This window comes from Numenius arquata, chromosome 10 (assembly GCF_964106895.1).
Source record: "Numenius arquata chromosome 10, bNumArq3.hap1.1, whole genome shotgun sequence".
NCBI lineage: Eukaryota > Metazoa > Chordata > Aves > Charadriiformes > Scolopacidae > Numenius > Numenius arquata.
The window spans coordinates 4,531,960-4,551,721 of NC_133585.1; the positions used below are offsets into that span (position 1 = coordinate 4,531,960).

The following is a 19,762-nucleotide window of genomic DNA, read 5'->3' on the forward strand; positions in this document are numbered from 1 at the left end:
CAGGCCATCTCTCTAAGTATATGGAGCACTATGTTAGTTCACTCCTTCAGGTAGTTGTAGATCAGAATGTCCTTCAGGTAGTTTAGAGGTTCTGCTTTGTCATGGGTTTGGATGGTACCATGGGAGCAGATGGTGTGCCAGGTGTAGGCTGTATGGCCTGGGCACAAACTGGCACGTGTTCCGTGTGGATGGCACACACGAGGCAATCCTGACAGATGAGCATGAGTAAAAAACATGACAGAAAAATACCACCTTGAAAATTAAAAAGCAGAGGTGCCATTCCTTCATACGCCTGGTCCTTTGTGATAACCTATTCCATATCCTTCACCTATTTGTTCTCCCACTCCCTTCCCACCTTTGCTGATTGTGGTTTTCCATCTTGTATGTGACCTTTGGTAGGATGGTCTTGATATTAAAGATGACACTTGCAACCTGTGAACTTGGTGAAAGCTAGACTTGTTGGGTTTTTTTCATCAGCATAGTACGTTCTCTGGAATTTTCCTGGATTTTGTAGCAATTTATTGAAAACTAAGAACTTAAGTGTGGCTAACATTGAATTCAGCTGAGTTCTGATGCTCCAGGAGCGTCTGAACAGCTTTCTGTTTTGGAGGCACTAAAAATCTTCAAGTAAATGATAACTTCCTCAATTTTTTCGTGAAAGTAACAGAGAGAGTAGTCAAAAACTATCATTCTTGGCAAGCATTGGAAGCTTCTGTGCAAATGAGAGCAAAAAGTATGTGTGTGGGAGTCAACTAATGAGGAATACAGAATGAAAGTAAATTTTTTAAGAGGAAGAGAAATGAGTGAAGGGAGAGATGGGAAAATACAGAGGTCTTGGCTAAATTCTGTTCATGGAAATTAAATCTGTATTCAGCCAGTTGTTTATCTGGTAAGAATTCCAAATAAAACTAGAGGAACTCTTTTGTCTTCTGTTTCTTCTTCAGTGTTTGTAGCTGTTTTTAATACCATTACAAGATGCTTCTTGCAGATACCTGTGGATTGAAGATGTAATCCAAGTATTAAAGTTGAAAAGAAGTGATTAAGTTCTGCTGTGTTCTCTTTACTGTAGTTATGTTGCTTTTTTAGCTGACAAAATTTTTTTCTAAGGCATATTTAAAAAAAATAATTACAGAGTATTTGAAAAACATACCTGCAATTGATGCTTATGCTTGTTTCCTACGCAGGTATTGTTGGGGAAGCAGATGAAAACGGTGAAGATTATTACCTTTGGACTTACAAAAAACTTGAAATCGGTTACAATGGAAATAGAATTGTAGATGTCAATCTGACCAGTGAAGGAAAGGTGAAATTGGTACCAAATACAAAAATCCAGATGTCATATTCAGTAAGTAATTTGGTGATGCATCTGTAATAGGAAATTCTACGTGGTGAAATAGCTCAACAATAGGTACTTGTACACCTGGAACTATGTATTGATACGTCAGGCTATATTAGAGGAAGATTCATTTTCGCTCCTTTGAATATTTTGTTTCATTGCTGAAAAACCTTGACAGGTTTATTAAGAATAAATATAAAAATGGTAACTTTTGAAACACTTCAAACAACCTGAAGCTTCTATAATCTGCAGAAACGTGTTTTGGTGGGAAAGGAACATGTCCCCAAAGGTGTGGAGACTAGAAGTATAGAAGACCCCCCAAGTAGGCGCGCATTTTCTTAATGTTTGGAGCTCTGATACTTGCATCACAGATTTGGAGTGATTTTGAGCTAGGACCAAAACCCTGTATAAGCCTTCATATTTTGCAAGCAGTTAATATCAAAGCTTATTTTGTTTTTGCAATTCCAGTAGAAAATTCTTTTGTTTATATAACCTTATTAGTAAGGTTTTCTCCAAAGCCCTCTGCTATTACATTGAATTGCTATGATTAAAGGTAATGAATAAATGATGTTTGCTGATCTGAGATTACGAATTTAATTTTTCAGTTTTCCTTCTTATTTATTTGATGTTACTTAAATGCGTAAAGGTTCACTCCTCGTTCCCCACATCTGTATACAGAAGCTAGTTTTTAATGCATTGCTTTTCTACAATGTGTTAGCAGTAGGTGTCAGCATAAGATTTTATTTCAAATGATATTCTTGCCACTGTTACATTTGTCTTGTGCTGAGGAAGTTGCATAGTTTGAAGTGCAGACAATTGTTTTTTATATGTGCTTCCTAGAATTATGTTTGCACTAATCTCCCTATTTCTACTGAAAAATCGATAGTAGAAATTTTGAAACTTTGTATTTCAAATTCCATCAGCATTTTGAAGTCCGTTTGCTCTCTGAATTTTGAGGTGGAGAGCACTGAGCAGCTGCCAGTAATGAAAATAATATTAGATGTTCCCTTAAAATACTTTTAGTGTACAGAGCTCAAGACTTACTTACCCAATTCTGTTGGCACCACTGGGCAATTCCAGGGCTGGCATGTGTGTGTGGTGGTTAATTCACAGATTGTCTCTGGTGGATTTGTTCTAAGCAGTACTTGTTAGTGGCAGATGCTCTAACAAGAAATGTATCTGCTTAAATCTGAAAAATACTTTCTGTCACTATATTAGTAGCACATCGTTAGTATGATTAAATCTTCCAAATCCAAAGCAGTCCTCTGTGCAGCTCGTGGAGTAACTGATAGCAGTAATATGCCCTTACCCTGTGACAGTATTGCCATAAACACATAGTTTTCCAGCTGGTTTCAGAGTTATTTATTGGCAATTGAAGTGACTAGATCGCAGAATCCTGTGGTCTTATAGATTTTTTTTTTTAGGCTGCAGCTTTTAGCTTGTAGCTTTTAAAACTTTAATGTCTGTCTTTTAGAGTCCAGCTTGATCCCTTTCATCCGGTTCCCTTCCAGCCAGCTTGTATCTCAGTTTATGCCCTTTCCTATTGGCATCTGGTTTAAATCTGCTCTTATATCTTTTCATTTTCCTCAGTTCTGCTGGACTGCATCTTTTTTCTTGGGCACCGTACTTGGAGAATTTAGGTACAGATGGTTTCACTGAATATCAGTTTCAGTGCACAGCAGCAAAACAGATCTCAGCTGCCCTTGGGGGAGCAGAAGTACAGGGTGTTGCCATCACTCAGTGGACGCTGGTGATGTTCTCCACGAGTCTCTTTTCATACGATGCAGCACGTGGAAATGTTGAGAAAAGGGGGTGTGCTGGCAGCAAAATAAAATGTTTGGAAAAATTCCACTGCTTTCTAGCACATTGTTCTTGAACATATTTAAACATGCTTTATTTCTCTAACCTTTGTTCTGAAATCTTGGGCAAATTTGGGAGGATTTTTCAAAGGTATTGCCTTATCGTTTTATGAGTGTCTACTGTGGGGGGAAAAATATCATCTTTGAACTATTCCTTTGACAAAACTAAGGTCATTTGGTGGATTTTGGTTTTGGCACCTTCAACATGAGTATCTTTATGAACTACTCCTATAATAATGAAAAGGCTTTGTTGTATTTGGTGACTAGAAGTTTGTGTCTTTGGTTAGTCTTGCAGAGACAGCGAGTGCTGTGGTGCAACACTGATTCTTCCTTGTTCTTAAACATAAGCATAGACAAGATTAGATCCATGAGCCAAGGTGGATGATTTTCATTCTATGTCTGACCTGTAGATACCAGTCTTTAATAACATCAGTCCGTTGTTTTTGCCAAAACCTGAATTCATATTGAAGAAAACATCTGAAGTGGACGATTTTTAAAATGTGATTTGGATTTCTGCATGTTAGTATAGCTGAACATATTATAATACAAATTTTTCTCTCTTAGGTGAAATGGAAGAAATCGGATGTGAAGTTTGAAGACCGATTTGACAAGTATCTCGACCCATCTTTCTTTCAGCACAGAGTACGTATTGTTCTAAGACAACCTTACAAAATACCCCTTCAAAATAGTTCCTTTAGTCCGGAAGGTATCATGGAGTTTGGGGATGACACCTTTGAATTTTTGGGTGTCCCAGGTGTTCTGAGACAATGAAACAGACACGTCTAGAACTGTAGGTTTTAAGTGATAGTTCTGTTGCTCAAATATAATTGGATCCAGTTTTTTAGAGCACTTCAGTAAATGTGCAGACAAGCTCCAAGCCTGCAGCAAATACAAGGCAGTTCAAGGAAATAGGTTCACGTGATGGGAAGCAATGAAGTTTCAGGGACACAACTGTACGATTTGTTAGCTGAATAACTGCAATTTAACATAGGTATGCTTTGTACTGAAGTAAATGCAGAGCAAAAAGCATTAGCGATGTCAGTTGTGACAGTTTAAACCTGTGGTTATAATTTCCTTAAGGGTTGTACACTGAGCTGTATTGCTTTCTGAAATTAGAGGGTTTGGAATCGGTTTGGAATCTGTTTGGAGCTCAATGAAAGCCAGATGTGCTTGTCAGAGGCAAAATAATGCTGCTGCACATTTTGGTCCTGTGCAAAGCAATGGTTCCTTTAGCTTTTTAGCTGTGAGCATCGCTTTTACTACTTCAACCTCTTCTCTAGGAAGGCAGCAGTACGTCCTGATGCCTTTCCTTTACCAAGGGAGCATGCGCAGCCACTTGTTTGAGCTGTGATACCTTTGCCATGAGCAGACGTGGCTGTTGAAAAGCTTTATATATGGTGTTTCACAGGCCAGTTTTAGTGGGACTTTCTACAAATGTTGTGTTACTTACAATATGGGTTTATTGTTACTTAGCTAGAGCTGAAAGCTGTCCTGCTGGGCAACGATTTATCCTTATTGGAACAAATTTGAAACATGTTTACAGTTCTAAACCTTAGGGATGTGTTTTCTTTTTGTAGATTCACTGGTTTTCAATTTTCAATTCTTTTATGATGGTGATCTTTCTGGTTGGCCTAGTGTCTATGATATTAATGAGAACTTTGCGAAAAGATTACGCAAGATACAGCAAGGAGGAGGAAATGGACGATATGGTAAGATCTGCATTCGTGCTTTTTAAAATCTTTTTTTTTTAAGGTTTATTGTTTTCTCTTTGTACATTCATTGTGTCAGCAGCTCTGAATGGCTTTCTTCAACTGGAAAGAAAAGTGCCGTGTGTGTGTCTTGAAAGTGTTAGTGGTTTTCTTTATAACATGCTCTTAGGTTGCAACGCAGAGTTCTGTCTGTAATCACTGTGTTAATGTTCATATCCACACTTAATTTAAATAAGATCCATTCTGAGTGTGTAATAGAAGCCTGTGTATATTCCTAAGCCCTTCAGATGATTTTAGGGACAGAGAGGGAATCTGATAGATTTTACCGCATTGTACATTCAAGTAGTAATTATTGTTGTCTTCATAAGCATCTGAAAAGTAAACTTTTCTCCAAGATTTGATGCATTCAGGAGAGAAGAGATACTTGCACTTGGAGTTGCTTTAATAAATCAAACCTTTAATTTGTGCTGAGCTTGTGTGTTTGTCATTAATTGTCATGACTAGGCTTAACATTTTTTGTTGTTGTTCCTAGGATAGAGATCTGGGTGATGAGTACGGGTGGAAGCAGGTCCATGGAGATGTTTTTAGACCATCCAGTCATCCTCTAATATTTTCTTCGCTTATTGGTTCTGGTTGTCAAATTTTTGCTGTGTCTCTTATAGTCATTGTTGTTGCAATGATAGAAGATTTATACACAGAGTAAGTATAATTTTGCCTTCCGCATATAAATGCTTAAATGAACAAAATAATTACAAAAATGAATATTCTAACTGGCCCAGAAGAAAAATGTTTGAGAGTCTTTATATTTAGATCAGATGTAGTATTCAGAAGAGCTCTTTTAAGTTATAATGAAACTTTGTCCTACTCTTATCACTTGAGTTGGTCTCCTTTAATTTTACTCTTTTAATGCTTGCTTTTTCCCTGATTTATTATGAAACTAGTTTGTTGTTCTGCAGCATCATGGATAGATTATATGGGAAATAAATGTTGAGGTACATATTTAACTCCCGGTTTCATCTGGAGTGACAAGATACTACTGTATTTCTTACCCTATTTTTCCCCACCATGTGTTGTCAATAGTCCTGTTTACTGCTGACAATGCATTAAGCCAGTTTAACCGCAAGTCTTCTCAGGAATGAAGATTTAATTTCCTAAGTTCTTTCGAACAGATAATGCTTAGCCTGTCTTGCGTGTCAAACCTCTAGCAGTAGGTGGGCTGTGGTCCTGGCTGCAGAGAATTAATTTAAAATAAACAGAGAGTACTCAAGTTTAAATTTAACACACCACTTGCTGTTCACCTAGTTCTCTTCGTTTACATTTTACTTGTTTGAGATTTTTGCTCCTGGATAGACTTCATCTGTTTCTGTAGTGATCATATTTTGGATACTGGAGGGATTTTCCTATTTTTTTATGTTTTGTTTTTTTACAACTGCTGTATTTTAAGTAATGACTAAAACTTCAAATCTCTGTTCTATTTTCCCTTGAATATCACCTGTTGATTTTAACAAGCTGTAATACTTCTATTGTGCCACTAGAGAGAACTCTTGGGTTTTTTTTAATGGTGTGTTTAAAAAGCCACTCTGTAGGACCAGCATCTTGGCATATTTTCATTTTTCATATGGTGTTATTCCCCCCTTGTGCCCCATGGTTACGTTTCTGGCTTGATTTACATACACGTTTTTAATTGTACAGCATGTCAGCCCTTTAAAGGGGGGAATGAAAACACTTCAGAATGTTTGTGCGCTGTAGGGAAGCTGTACGTTCCTAATGGCAGTTGTAGAATGTGCCAGAACAGTAATTTTTTTTAAAATATATGTGCACTTAGTCTTTTATTGCAGTAGACCTTTATATCACTTTCAAAGTGAGTTTAATTCTGGGTGTGTAACAGAACAGTTGACCAAATCCGGTGCAGGCAATTCTTACAATTAGGAAAATAGTGATGTGAGTGAAAAAGGCTGTAAAGCAGAATAACAAGAGTGATGGCCTGTCAGTGCTCTTCAGGGCTGTTAAAACTCTTAGGGATCGTGCAGCTGACGCCAGCTAGAGTTTCTCTGTGAAATTTGGTTGTGTCAGCTATTCATTTATTAATACTGGTTTGTGTTTTGAGAAGCTTTTGCATTAGAATATTTGAAATGTGAGCAAGCTCGAGAACAGGAAATTTTGAGATAATTTTATATGAACATGTGCTGGTCATTTTACTAGTAGCCTTCATTTACATGTGTTACTTCAGACTGTGCATGGTCTTCTGGGGTTTCTAAATTGTCTTAAGTTAGGAGGAATTAAAATTGGTTTGTCTAACCAGTAGCTTTTGAAAATGGAACTATTGCTTTTTTTTTTTTTTTTTTTGAGAAGCAAATGTTAGCGTAACACTCCTTCAGTGTTTGTGACCAGCAGGTATACTTGCTTAGTTCAATCCATGCACTCATGGAACCTGACTGTACTAAAGATTACTTCTGGCAGGTAGTAATCAGGTAGTCAGTAATGGTCCATCAAAAGTCAAAATGCCAATAGTCTGTAATCTCTCAGGATAACTAATGTGAAGAAAGTCCAGCAAACTGGCTGAAAACCTTCTGCTGCCTTTCGCTATCGAAGAGTAGGGGGAAGCAGCTCTATTCATGAATAACACTTAACATCTTGCTATTCTTAGACATGATTTTTAAAAATGTATTTGGAGATGGCTTTTGTGATTTAAAATTATTAGCTTTGCCTGTAAAATTTCAGAAAAATTATGCCAAAGTGAGTACTCCAATATTTAATGAGGTGATAATTTAAAAATGACTAAACTCTTCTGATTGGACTACTCCATGCTGATTTGTGGCTTCATTATAGTATTTATAGTTTCTAAATCAGGTTTTCTAATTTTCTGCAAGATGAACACTTTTGATATTAAAAATTAATTTCTGAAGGATGGCAGAAACATCATTCAGAATCGTAGTATACTTTTGTTAATACTGGCCTTTATGTTAAGAACAGAGCACCATTTATCTGCAGTAGTTGAATCTTACATTTAACATATGTCAAATAAATAGTTCAGTTCTTTATGCACAAGGTACACACATCCAAATGTCAGTATTTTGATCAGAGCTGAGATTTTTTTTTTTCCCCACTCCAGTGGAAATAAATGCATGTTGGAAAAGAATGTAATATTTCAGAACTTTTTCCCAGATTGAATTAAACGTGGCCAGAAGCGTTGGATACAGACAGTTCTCGTTGTTATGCAGATTTTACAATTTAAGCACTTTCAAATTTTTACGTTATCTAAAAATAGTAAATAACTGCTTCTGCTAAATGTATGTGTTTTCTGTAATCTTTTGCTCTAATACTGTTTGTTTTTCTATTTCTTTTACCAAAAAATCGCTTATTATAGGAGAGGATCAATGCTTAGTACAGCTATATTTGTTTATGCTGCAACATCGCCAGTGAATGGATATTTTGGAGGAAGCCTTTATGCAAGACAAGGAGGTAAATTGATTTCATGTTTCAGCATTTTTATTACATTGTTATGTGGAGAAGTTCTTATTTTCTGATTTGCACCAATATAGAGATGTCCTCACGGAGTTAGGCCATTCAGATGGAATCCATTAAATTCCTAATAAAATACTTTGAGTATATTGAACTTTCATATTATTTCCTATTCAGTATTGGCTGCGTTTTCTAACTGAAGATACCTGAAGTCTTTTGTTAATTTTAAAGTAGTAAGAGCAAAAGTAGTGTTAACAGCTGTATCTTATTAATTGCTTGTTATACTCTTGTATATGATCGTTTGGCTCATGATATCCGGAGAGTGTAATAGTCTCTCCCTCTTCTGTAACATGCTGTTAAACAGCTCATGTCATCTTCTCCAGATGACTCCTACATAGACCTCGTCTATAGGTACTGGGGGGGCTTATATTTACTAACACGGAAAGGATGTACTTACTAGCCCATTAACTGTGGATGGAGAATAGTGTTTATAGCATATTTTAAAGAAGGTTATTCTGCTTTCCAATATGTGCTCTGCTTTATACTTAGCAAATTCAAAATGAGTATGAGTAGAGAGCAGAAGCCCAATAAAAATTGACATAACAGATTTGGACAGGCTGTCTGCAAGTGCTCTCCACTAGGCCTCCGGATTATGACCAATTAACATCCTTGCAGTCCACTAGCTTCATCTGTTCCCTGTGCTGCAATAAAAGAGTAATCAATATCTATTACCTTCTACAGTGCTTTAGAAAAAATAGTTCTGGTAAGTTTGCAAAAGAAAATTTGTATCTTTTTAGCGTGACATACCTGGTAGTATTCTCTCTCCACTGCACTCTAATCTGCTCCGAGTTTGGAGGTTAGACGTGTCTTTTCATTTGGCTTGTGTATAAACCTAGCAATATGTAGAAAAACAGATCTAGGTGAATTCGGGTTGCTCTTCTAAAATGTACGGGGCTGTAGGGTTCGGACCGATTTGCTTTTTATTTCCTTCTACAGATCAAACATATATTGAACCGTGAAGTGCTAATTATGTTGGCTCATCATGGTGAAAATGCACATAATGGTCTTGAAAAGCAAATGCTAGTTTTCTGACTTTTCTATTTAGTGCATATTACAGATGCATCTATGGTGTAATGAATTTAAATATAGACAGTATTTAAGAGCATAGAAAGTTAAGGGCATACAGACAGTGAAAATTCTTGTGTTGTTGCCCAAGAGGGTTTTTTTGAGCTCCACAGGGAGCTCTGAAATTAGCAATAGCTGCTAACAAGTGTTGCTGTTCCCTCTATGCCTGGGGTGTAGGAATCGCTTTCCTTCCACCTTTTCTGCTGTTGAAGATGTCCAAGTTGACTTGTCCTGTATATTAAATGCTGTGGCATTTTGCTTTATACCAGGGATAGCCAGTTCCTTAAGTGTGTCCCGAACATATGGAGTCATGGAGTCAGCTTAGTTGGGTCAAGACAACCCAGGGCATGTGCTGAGCTCCCGTGAGCTCTTGGGGATCCCAGGCTCTGCACGGGGCCAGCTCTGCTGTCGTTCTCTCTACTAATCTGCAGCTCGTGTACACTTACATTTCATACCCCGATTTCTTTGGCCAGCTTAGTCAGCATATGCTGTTCTTCAGCCGAAATGTTCTCACGCTGTATCCCTTTTCCTGTCTTTTCACCTGACCTAATAAATTGATTATTGCACTGCATCTTGCGAGTTGCCAGGAGTCGTGTGAAACTGTTAGTTGACTCTTGGCTCTTGTATCGATGCAGTATGTTGTTACTTATTTCTTTCACCTTTCGGGGGGGTGGCAAAGTCGTCAAATGCCTAAATTCTGGAGAGCTTGCTGATAACTTTTTAAACGAAATACGCTGTATCTCACCAGTCCCATTGGAATGTCCCTTCTTACAGGAAGGCGATGGATAAAGCAGATGTTCATCGGGGCCTTCCTTATTCCAGCAATGGTGTGTGGAACTGCCTTCTTCATTAACTTCATTGCCATCTATTACCATGCTTCAAGAGCTATACCCTTTGGAACCATGGTGAGTCATTTTACTGGAGAATTTACCTGCCATAGACACAGGAAAACTACATTTTAGTCTAAATACAATTTTGAGTCATAGCTTTAGCTTCCTGGTTAGAAATGTGTTCCGGGAGGTTTTTAAGGTGCTTCAAGTATAATTCGTTTTAATCTTAATAGTTGGCATCCAGCAGCTGTTACAAGTCTTCTCTCTGCTTAAAATGGCACTTCTGCTTTGTATTCATGCTTAGTGTTAGTACAACATGGGAAGTTAGCTCAAATTTTCTTCTGGGTGGCCAATGCAAACTGGTTATAAGCTAAAACGCAATACAAAAGGATTTCAACTGAAATCTATTTCCAAATCATTGCAGTCAAGCAGAAGAAATAAAAACAAAAGATGAACCAACAATATGAGATGAGAAGTCCTGAGGAGATTGGGCTTGACGAAAATGTGTCACTGTCTTCACTTTGTGGAGGGGTATTTAGTGTCCAGTTATGGTCTTGTGTCTATGTATTAACCATGTCATTTGAAAAACGATGCTGGTTGGATTACTTTCTCATTTAATTGTGATGACTTCTCTTGTTTCTCCTGGCTTTTGTCAGGATTTTGTTTGTTGTCATGGCCCTTTCAAGTAACCTCGAATAACCCTGTCAATGCAATGTAGGAAATAGTGGCTTGGCACTTTGGCAGAATTTCTGTTTGAGCTTGCAAGGGGTATTATTTGAGAGCAGAATTGAGTTTTAACCTTTTTTTATAGCTCCCTTCTTCACATATCAGTTTTTGTGATATGTTAAATTGTTCAATCTGTTCAGAGATGTTTGAGTAGCCTTGGATTCCTCCTTAGTTTAAATCTACCACAAAATGAAGCTTAGTATCACAAGTTCTGTCTTCCAAATTGTATTATTTGGGATATAATCAAATTCAGTAAAATATACTGAAAATACTTCTTAAGAACACATTGTTAATGAATGTAGTAGAAATCATAAATGGTAATAAAAAGAGAGACAATTCTCAGTTTCAGGCAAAGGCTTTCAATAATCTTCTACTGATGGAGGAACCATTACTTTGCACGTACATTGCCGGTTCTGGTCACTTCCTTAGTAGTAGTATTTTCAGTACATGCCTAAATACCAACTTTTAAAATTGAATTCGTTGTTACAAAACTACTAAATATAATATCAAGCTAAACATGTTTGTAAGCTGCTGATTGAATTTTTCTGTTTCTCTTCGAGAAGTTAGACTAAAAATTCTGTCTCTGGGTATGTTTGTATTAGTCGGTCAGTGCCCCAAAGGAATATTGTATTGGTTTTTCTTTCCAAAGCAAGTAGCCATATACAGTACTGTCAGAAAAAGTTTACAACATTGATATGTGCAAAGAGGCTCTGTTTTACTCCTGAACAAGCATTTATGATACCACATTTCTCACTTGTATTGCCATTTGGAGGTCAGGAACGCCAAGGGAAGGGAATTCTACCTGTGCTGAAGTTTGTCTTGTAAATCTGTTCAGCTGATTTGTATTTGAAGATCATGGAAACGTGTACACGCAAAAGCAAATGGGAATATAAATCTTCAGGGGTCACTTAATCAGGATGTTGGGACTCTTTATACACAGTGGTTTTAATGTTCTCAAGGTTTTATGAACGTGTCTGAATCATTATGGCTGTGGCAATAAACTTCAGTGGAGTTAGCAGACTTTTAGTAGGAGCAGGTTATGAATCGGAAACTTCATCAGAATAAGCCATGCTCTAATGACTTCAAATCAACTAATGAAACTGGTTTGCAGAAGGAAATGAAAATTGTTTGAAATGACTGTGTTTATGCTTCAGGTTGGAGTCCCCGGGAAGCCCTCTGGCTTTATGGATAAGATACCTTTGTTTTCAATATAGAGAAACTTCCAGAATTCTCTAGTGCAAATGTGAGGGGAAATAAAACCTCTGCCATCTAAATGTACTAGACCACAGAAATTACTTACTGATACAACTTGAAACCACCCTTCTTGATTTAAATTGCTGGCAAGAATTGCCACCTCTACTCGACTGCTGTAAATCTGCAAAAAAGCAGAAACTGAGTTGCTGGAAAAAATCTCTGCGCTACAAGGTTGCTAAGAGACTATGCTTAAATATGATATGCCCGTTTCCCAGTGAACTGCTGGGTAGTCTCCTCTCTGTCCCTTAATTCCTCCCTCCAAACAGATTTTTCTGTGGAGCGTAGGTAAGGACAGCTGATGGCGTCAAAGCCAAGACGTGCAAGCTACAGCTGCTGCATCTTTCATCTGCCTGGTATCTGGTCTTCCACACTTTGTCTTAGAATGCTCAAATTGATTGGGCTCTTCAGGACCTTCGTACACCTCGCTGTTGCTGCAGTCTGGTTTGAACTTCAAAGCTTCGTTCACCTTGTCTGTCTCCTTCCCGACGGCTGGGATCTCCTCGAAGATGTGGCGGGGACTGGGAAGATCCAAAGCTTGTTCCTGAAATCATTCTTCGGTCTTGGGACTCTGCCTGTAGCCCTTTTGGTTATACATGCAAGCTGTCCACCTGTACGGTGACAAACCTTCTGTAGGGAAATACACCCTGAGCCTCAAGAAAGGTTTAATCTCTTCCCTGGGATACCTTTCAGCTGCCCTTCCCTTCAAAATGCGATAAAAAATGTGGCAGATTTTATTCAAATATGAGAGCTTTTTAAAACTTAATGGTTTAAAGCTTTCAAGTGCCAAAGCATATGAAGGAGATAAAAGTTCTGGGTCTTTTCTGTCATCTCTTCACCTTTATAGAAATGCAGTGGGTACTGTTGAATTCTTGATTCTTTTGGAGCCCAAAGTTGATTTTTTGGGGGATATTTTGTTTATTATATCCTGTTATTGGTGAACATAGAATTCTTCTGAAAGCATTGTACACCTTGACTTACCTTCTCTTGATTTTGGTCAGTCTTTTTGGTGTATTGATCAGTCATCTTTCTTTTTTGTTCTGTTTGAAGTTTATGCAAAAAAAATGGAGCACTGAACAATTCAAAATAATTTAAAGTAATGGCAAGTGAAGTGACCTCTCCACATACCTTTATGAGGAGTGTGGTGGTAGTTCTATACAGAAATACTTCCTAAGTAATGCAGAATTTCTTATTGAAATAAGGCGTGATTGAATTTGAATTTGAAGGGACCATCTTAATTCTGGCATTTCATAAGTTGTGACTGCTTACGTTGTTCTGTGTGATACATAATTTAAAAATTTCCATTCAGGCTGCTATGACTAATGTAATATTCTGGCTGCAGAATCTATGAAGCTTCTATTAAACTGTTTAAGATGTAGCATTTTTTGTTTTGTTTGAGCAGTAGATTCCTGCGTGGCTAATGTTTCCAGTATGCATTTTTAATGATTTAATTAAATAAGGTTATGCACACTGAATTTCTCCTGGGATGGAGATCCTAGTGCTTGCATCTTTTATACCTTGTTTAAACTAGAAAAAAAAAAAATGTTTCCTCCAACGGATAGCTTAATCCAGGCTGCAGCCATCCCTGACAGCTTGAAGTCGATGTGAATATTGTCTGCTACTGGAAAAGGAGGATTTGGTAGCGCCAAAGATTTTCATACCTTAAGCCATATAAGGAAAGACACCTGACTAAAAATAGAAAAAAATCTATTATATACAGTCAACAGGGTGTTTCCTCAGATTGCTTGAAAGTGGCTGTGGAACCCTTGGTCAAAAAACTAAATTTGCTGAAAATAGGCACAGCTTAATGGTTCTGTCCAAATTTTTAACAGTTCAATTTATTCCCCAAAGCGGCACCCTAGATTAACAATTTAGTTGTAATAACGTTAATATCACTTTATTTTGAAGCCTTCTATTCTTTTCTTATTCTGTATAATTTTTGGGCAGGTGATGGGCAGAAAACTGTTTCTCTGTAGAGATTCAGTAACCTCTACATGGGGGGAGAGTCTCACAACTGGGAGTGCAGTTTTGGTAGCTGACAGGAAAGATCAAGCTGCTGCTTTGACAGTTAATTTTTATTGCTTTTCTCCCTTGTGCATTAAGCAGTCAAGGCACCGTAGCCTGCCAGTAGCTGTTTAATATTAGATATGCTCATAAAAATTTTAATTATCACCTTTGAATGAAGTTTAATCTACAGTTGTCAGAAAATATGAAACACATGGCACTAGAACATAAATTATATCCCTCTTGACAATGTTTCCTTTCAAATAAGGAAAACTGAATCCTGCACGTTCAGTCAAGGGGAGTAGAATATTCTTTCCCCATGAAAACAAAACAAAAAGGGATTAGAAGGAATGCAGGCTTGGTGAGGTTGACGATCTTTTCTATGGCAACTAAACCCCACAAACTAAATCGGATGCTTGTGTATAAATAAGATATTTTGTACAACAAAACTGCAACAGTTTTGATATGTTTTAATGTACTGGCTTGGTAGAAAAACTCCTGTAACTTGTGTTCAATAATGTGGATTATGGAGAGTGTGTGCTTGTTCGTCAGATGGAAAACTGGGTTTGTGGATGTAGTAGATTTGCCAGTTTGCATAATTTGTGTTTTCTGAAGTGGTAGTTAAAACCGTTCTCTGAATTTCTCTTGGCTGCTGTTACAGTAATACTTCTTTCAAAAGGCTCACTAAGACCTAACTTTCTTATCTCTGCCTGTCATGCAACAGGTACTATTGGGGGTTGGTTTTTTTAGTATGTTACCAGTGACCTTTGCAGGGAGGGCACAGCAGGTACGTGTGGTGATCTGCCTTCCTTTCCTCTTAGCATACGTGATGGACAAATGGAGACCAGCAAGTGCCTGAGCTGCTTTTGCCATTGTAATCTCATTCTCCAAAACCTTTGAGGTAGAAGTCTCATAACTTCATCTCTTTTCCAGTTAAGACACTTGTGTGCCCTGTGTTTGCTTCGGTTTGGATTTAAACTCTCAAGGCTTAGGCACTGCCGAGCCTTCATCGTCGCTGCCCTCGCCATCCGTGGCAACAAGCAATACCTCTTCAGTTTGGGAGAGAGCAATGTCTTCAGCTCAGATCTGAAATTAAGAGGAACATGCCTGAAAAGGCAGAAGCTGGAAAAGCCAGTTGTCTCCAGTCATCTCTTGCATCCGGATGAGACTCTTGCTGCCAAGAATGAAGAAAGTCATTTACAGCAAGCATCGGTCTGAGCAGGTCGACTACCTTTGAGTCGGACAGTGAGTGGAAAGCAGAAAAGAAGATGCTACTGAGGTCAGCACAGATCGTGCTCGTTGTAATTAGCACTGGTTGTGTTGGCCAACCTACCAAGACCAGCAGGATGCTGCCACTGAGGTGGATTTATCTCAGAAGACAGAACATTCACGTTTTTATCAGCTTGGACAGTTTATCAGAGACAGGTGGGAGCAGGAGACATTCCTGAGTCTGCACTATGGTCTCTGTTTGCTCGCTTAGTTGGGCCTTTGCAGTGCAAAATCATCTCAGATAATTTTTAGACTCCTGAATGGCGCCAGGAAAAAAGAAAAAAAATGCACTTCAGTTCCAGCTGTGCTCCAAACATCGCATGGCATTGAGACAGGCAGTTCATTGTTTAACAAAATGTTGACTTTACCTAATTGCTGCTTACTAGATTGCACTGAAGATGCTAACTGTTCTGTCTGAAATCAGTTCATTTTTCAGCCCAGTGGTTAATGGAATGTTACACCATTATCAGCGATGCTTTGACACTGATCTGGTAACAGAACCACAAGCACTCGGGTTTTCTGACGGATGCCAATTAGAAGCATATTGGGAACAGGTTGGCAGAACTTCCTGAAGCCATTATTCAAGGAACCTTTGTCTGTCTCAGCTTGTTTTATGCAGATAAACATTTTAGATTTCAAAGCTGCTGCTGAGTCAGTCTCCTGGACAACACAGCAACCCTGCCCTGCCGTTGGGCCAGCAAGTTGGGCCTACTCCTTGCCCACCTGATTTGAAGCCATTGAGCTCTGCAGTTGGTGTCACTAGAATGAGAGTCTATCAACTGCCTTTCTTTACCAATAAGCTGGCAAACTCCTAGATAATTAGGCCTGGATGGTTCTTGCTTGCTTCGTCCTCTGAGGTTATGTTCTTTGTGGGTTCCCTCTGGTCAATATGTTTTGCAATATGGACAGTTCCAAGGTACGAAGTTTTGTTCCAGGTGAGCTGGGAACCCAAGGCTGTTCCTGGATAATTTTTCTGCAGTAAAGCTGTGGCTGCCCCATCCCTGGAGGGGTTCAAGGCCAGGCTGGATGGGGCTTTGAGCAACGTGGTCTAGTGGGAGGTGTCCCTGCCCATGGCAGAGGGGTTGGAACTCAATGATCTTTAAGGTCCAACCCGAACCATTCTATGATTCACTTTCTACCACTGTCTCCAGTGAGGGTTAATTTCCAAAATCAAGAAACGAAGCTCCAGACACCTTGATAACGGCACTGTAAAAGGCAGTTGTGGCTGGATGAGCAGTACAGATGCCCTTTCATGCTGCCTCTGTCTGAGTTTCTGGCCTCAGTCAGGTTTGAAACCCACCTGCCAAGGGCCAGGGAGCACCATGGGCAGTTGCCGCCCCACGCCTGGAGGTCCTGGCCAAGTAGGAAGCGGAGCAAGCTCTTTTTGCAAATGGCTTCAATATGGTCAGCTCAGAAATTCTTTGGATCCTGTCCAGGCCTTAATTCTAGAACATCTCTTCTACTCAGTGGACTTCAAATAAGCTGGCACTTTTTAGTCAGGATTTTAGTAAACGTAAAGGACTGAAGATGTTTGATGTTTCTGATACTTTTTTGATATTTTTCTCTGAAAAATCTCTTCTGCTCGTTCTTTTCAACTGAGCAGTTTTCAAGTGCGGATCCTGCATCCGTTCAGGGAGTGAGCTTTATACTTCTGTAATTTATTCTTAGGCAACATCAGTGTCCTACCTAGGATACTATGCTTGATAACCTGTGGGTTTTTTCCAGTAATGGAAGAAGATAAATGGGAGATACTAAAGATGTATTAATTGTGTAAAATCTGCTTTATTATTGGCAAGTATAAATATTACTTAGCTTTTCCTTATTTATCAAAGAAGCTTCATATTTTAGAAGCTTATGATGTAATTCTTTAATAACCTCTCCTCAAAGATATACAAAGCAGTCTGGACAGTGCTTCTGTGCGTTGAACACCTGTTTGGTGTACCCTTCGGTGAAGCATGAAGGCTTGCTCCATCCAACCCCAGGCAACATTTTCTATACATATTTGGCCTAGTAATGGCAAGTCAGTAATAGAGGAACAACCCACTGGCTTTTGTCAGATGTTGCCTTAATCTGGTGTGATTGACTTAATGCTAAGTTTGTATTGAGCTAATGTAATGCAGCTCCTCATTTCACAAAGTGATTCTTGCTTTTCAGCTACTTGCCATGGATTTCTGTAGATATAACATATGTGAACAGCCTGCCTTTATCCTGTGGTAACTGCTTCTTAAACAAGTCGGTGCGTAGCTCTTCGACCTGGTCCTCCGTCCATTGTTTAGGATTAATCTGCTGCCGTGGACTTTGTGTCCTGATGGAGTGAAAGAGGAATATGGCTGCTTTTCTCAGGAGGCACCAGGGTGTACTCAGAGCCTCAGGCAACCATGCTTTTAAAAGGCAGTATTTTCATATGTTTGCATAGAGAAGGTCACAGGGTCAATATTAAGAACTGTAATTACTGCATTACAGACAACTGTTCTGTCTTTAATTATCAACATCAAAATGTTAACACACTGGCTACTGCTAATTGATTTTGTGCTGAAGAGTTACGAGTAAAGAATGTCTTGCAAAACACTTTGAATTTTCCTGGTTTAGAAGATAAAAATATGTTGCCTTCAAGGAATAGCAAAAGTAGAGCTACATACATATACTGGAGAAAAGATCATAGAATCATAGAACGGTTAAAGTTGGAAGGGACCTTAAAGACCATCGAGTTCTAGCCCTCCTGCCATGGTAAAATTTTAGGGGAGCTCTTCCATTGGAAAGAGCTGGAACATTGTCTTGACTTTGCTGCTTTGTGCATAAACCTGATCTCTGTGTGTAATTAGGGCCATTGGCCTTCTAAATTGTGGACCTGTGCGTATCAGTGGCTTTGTGCGTACTTGTGTCTTTGACAATCTGTGTTCTTAATCACCTGGTTGGTGGATAGTGGAGACCAGACCCAAAATTTTGCTTGGTAGCATTCTGACATGGCTTTGCAATTCTTGTTTGGGTTTCTTTTTTGGATGGGTTACAAATTTTGCACCCAGCAGTTATAGTTTTTTATGCAGCTGCCCAACTGCGAGATGTTAGCTCCCAGGGATAGTGTACTCTGCGGAAGTTCAAGAGAAGCTGACAAAATTTTCTGCGATGAAGTACCATGATGATTTCCATTTCATTCCTTTGCAATGTATTGAGTATAACGATTAGATGAAAGCAGTAAAAAAAAAATCTATAATGGTTCTCTTCTCTCAATTGATGCAAGAAAATATACTCGGTAATGTTTATTAGGAAGTTTCTCTGGAAATAGATCCTTCCATTTGATAAAATAGATGTGTATTGACTAATGCTTCATAACTAGGAGTATGATTCTACAGCAACGACTACTAAGGACTTATATATACGGAATGGGTTGGTTATCTTCTTTTGTCATCTTAAACCTGTGGGGTTTTTCTAATTATTGTTTTATTTTTTGCTTACAGGTGGCAGTGTGCTGTATTTGTTTCTTTGTCATTCTTCCACTGAATCTTGTTGGTACGATTCTTGGCCGAAATCTGTCAGGACAGCCTAATTTTCCATGTCGTGTCAATGCAGTGCCTCGTCCCATCCCAGAGAAAAAATGGTAAAGAGAAGCATCCACATTAACTAGATGTATTCACTTCAGTACATTTAGAATGGCTTTTCAGATGTGATCATTAAAAGTTTTTCTAGGATACCTTTTTTAATTTCAATTGGCTTGTGTCTAGAACACCTCTGCTGACATTTCCTTAATAGGATTTTTCTGTTGAATAAAAACACCAAGTGCATTTAATGGTTAACAGCTGTAGCGAATTTTACCATCCTGGATCACTGATTCACATTTGGCCTGAAATGCTTTTCAGTCTCTTATGTAAAAAGGATGGTCCCAACCCAATTCTTGATGGGTATCTTGAAATGAAACCTTTCCTCTTTGGTTAATGCCCCTTAGAGATTTAGGGTTGAATGTGCCTTGGAGGCAGAACTGTTCTGTTTAATGGTCTCCGTGTACGAGCCGAGACGTATTTGCAGGGTGATGGTGGGGAGAAGCTTGCAATGCTGTTCCCAGTTCTGCACTTTCGTTGAGGGCACAGAGCCTAAAATACTCCAGGTATATGGTTTGAATTGCGAATAAGCCGTTATTATTTTTGAAGTGAATATAAAGGGGTGGGTGCCTGGTCTCAAAAGTAGACTTAAGTTTTT

At 38.6% G+C, this 19,762-nt stretch overlaps 1 protein-coding gene across 1 annotated transcript in view; it reads left to right on the top strand.

Moving 5' to 3' along the window:
- The window catches only part of TM9SF3 (transmembrane 9 superfamily member 3), a 45,587-nt gene that overhangs the window by 18,930 nt on the left and 6,895 nt on the right, over positions 1-19,762 (top strand). The window contains exons 4-10 of the mRNA XM_074154505.1: positions 1,185-1,345; positions 3,760-3,837; positions 4,773-4,904; positions 5,437-5,603; positions 8,272-8,366; positions 10,266-10,396; positions 19,027-19,166. Of these exons, the coding sequence (XP_074010606.1) occupies positions 1,185-1,345; positions 3,760-3,837; positions 4,773-4,904; positions 5,437-5,603; positions 8,272-8,366; positions 10,266-10,396; positions 19,027-19,166 (904 nt within the window). The remainder of the gene's footprint in view (positions 1-1,184; positions 1,346-3,759; positions 3,838-4,772; positions 4,905-5,436; positions 5,604-8,271; positions 8,367-10,265; positions 10,397-19,026; positions 19,167-19,762) is intronic.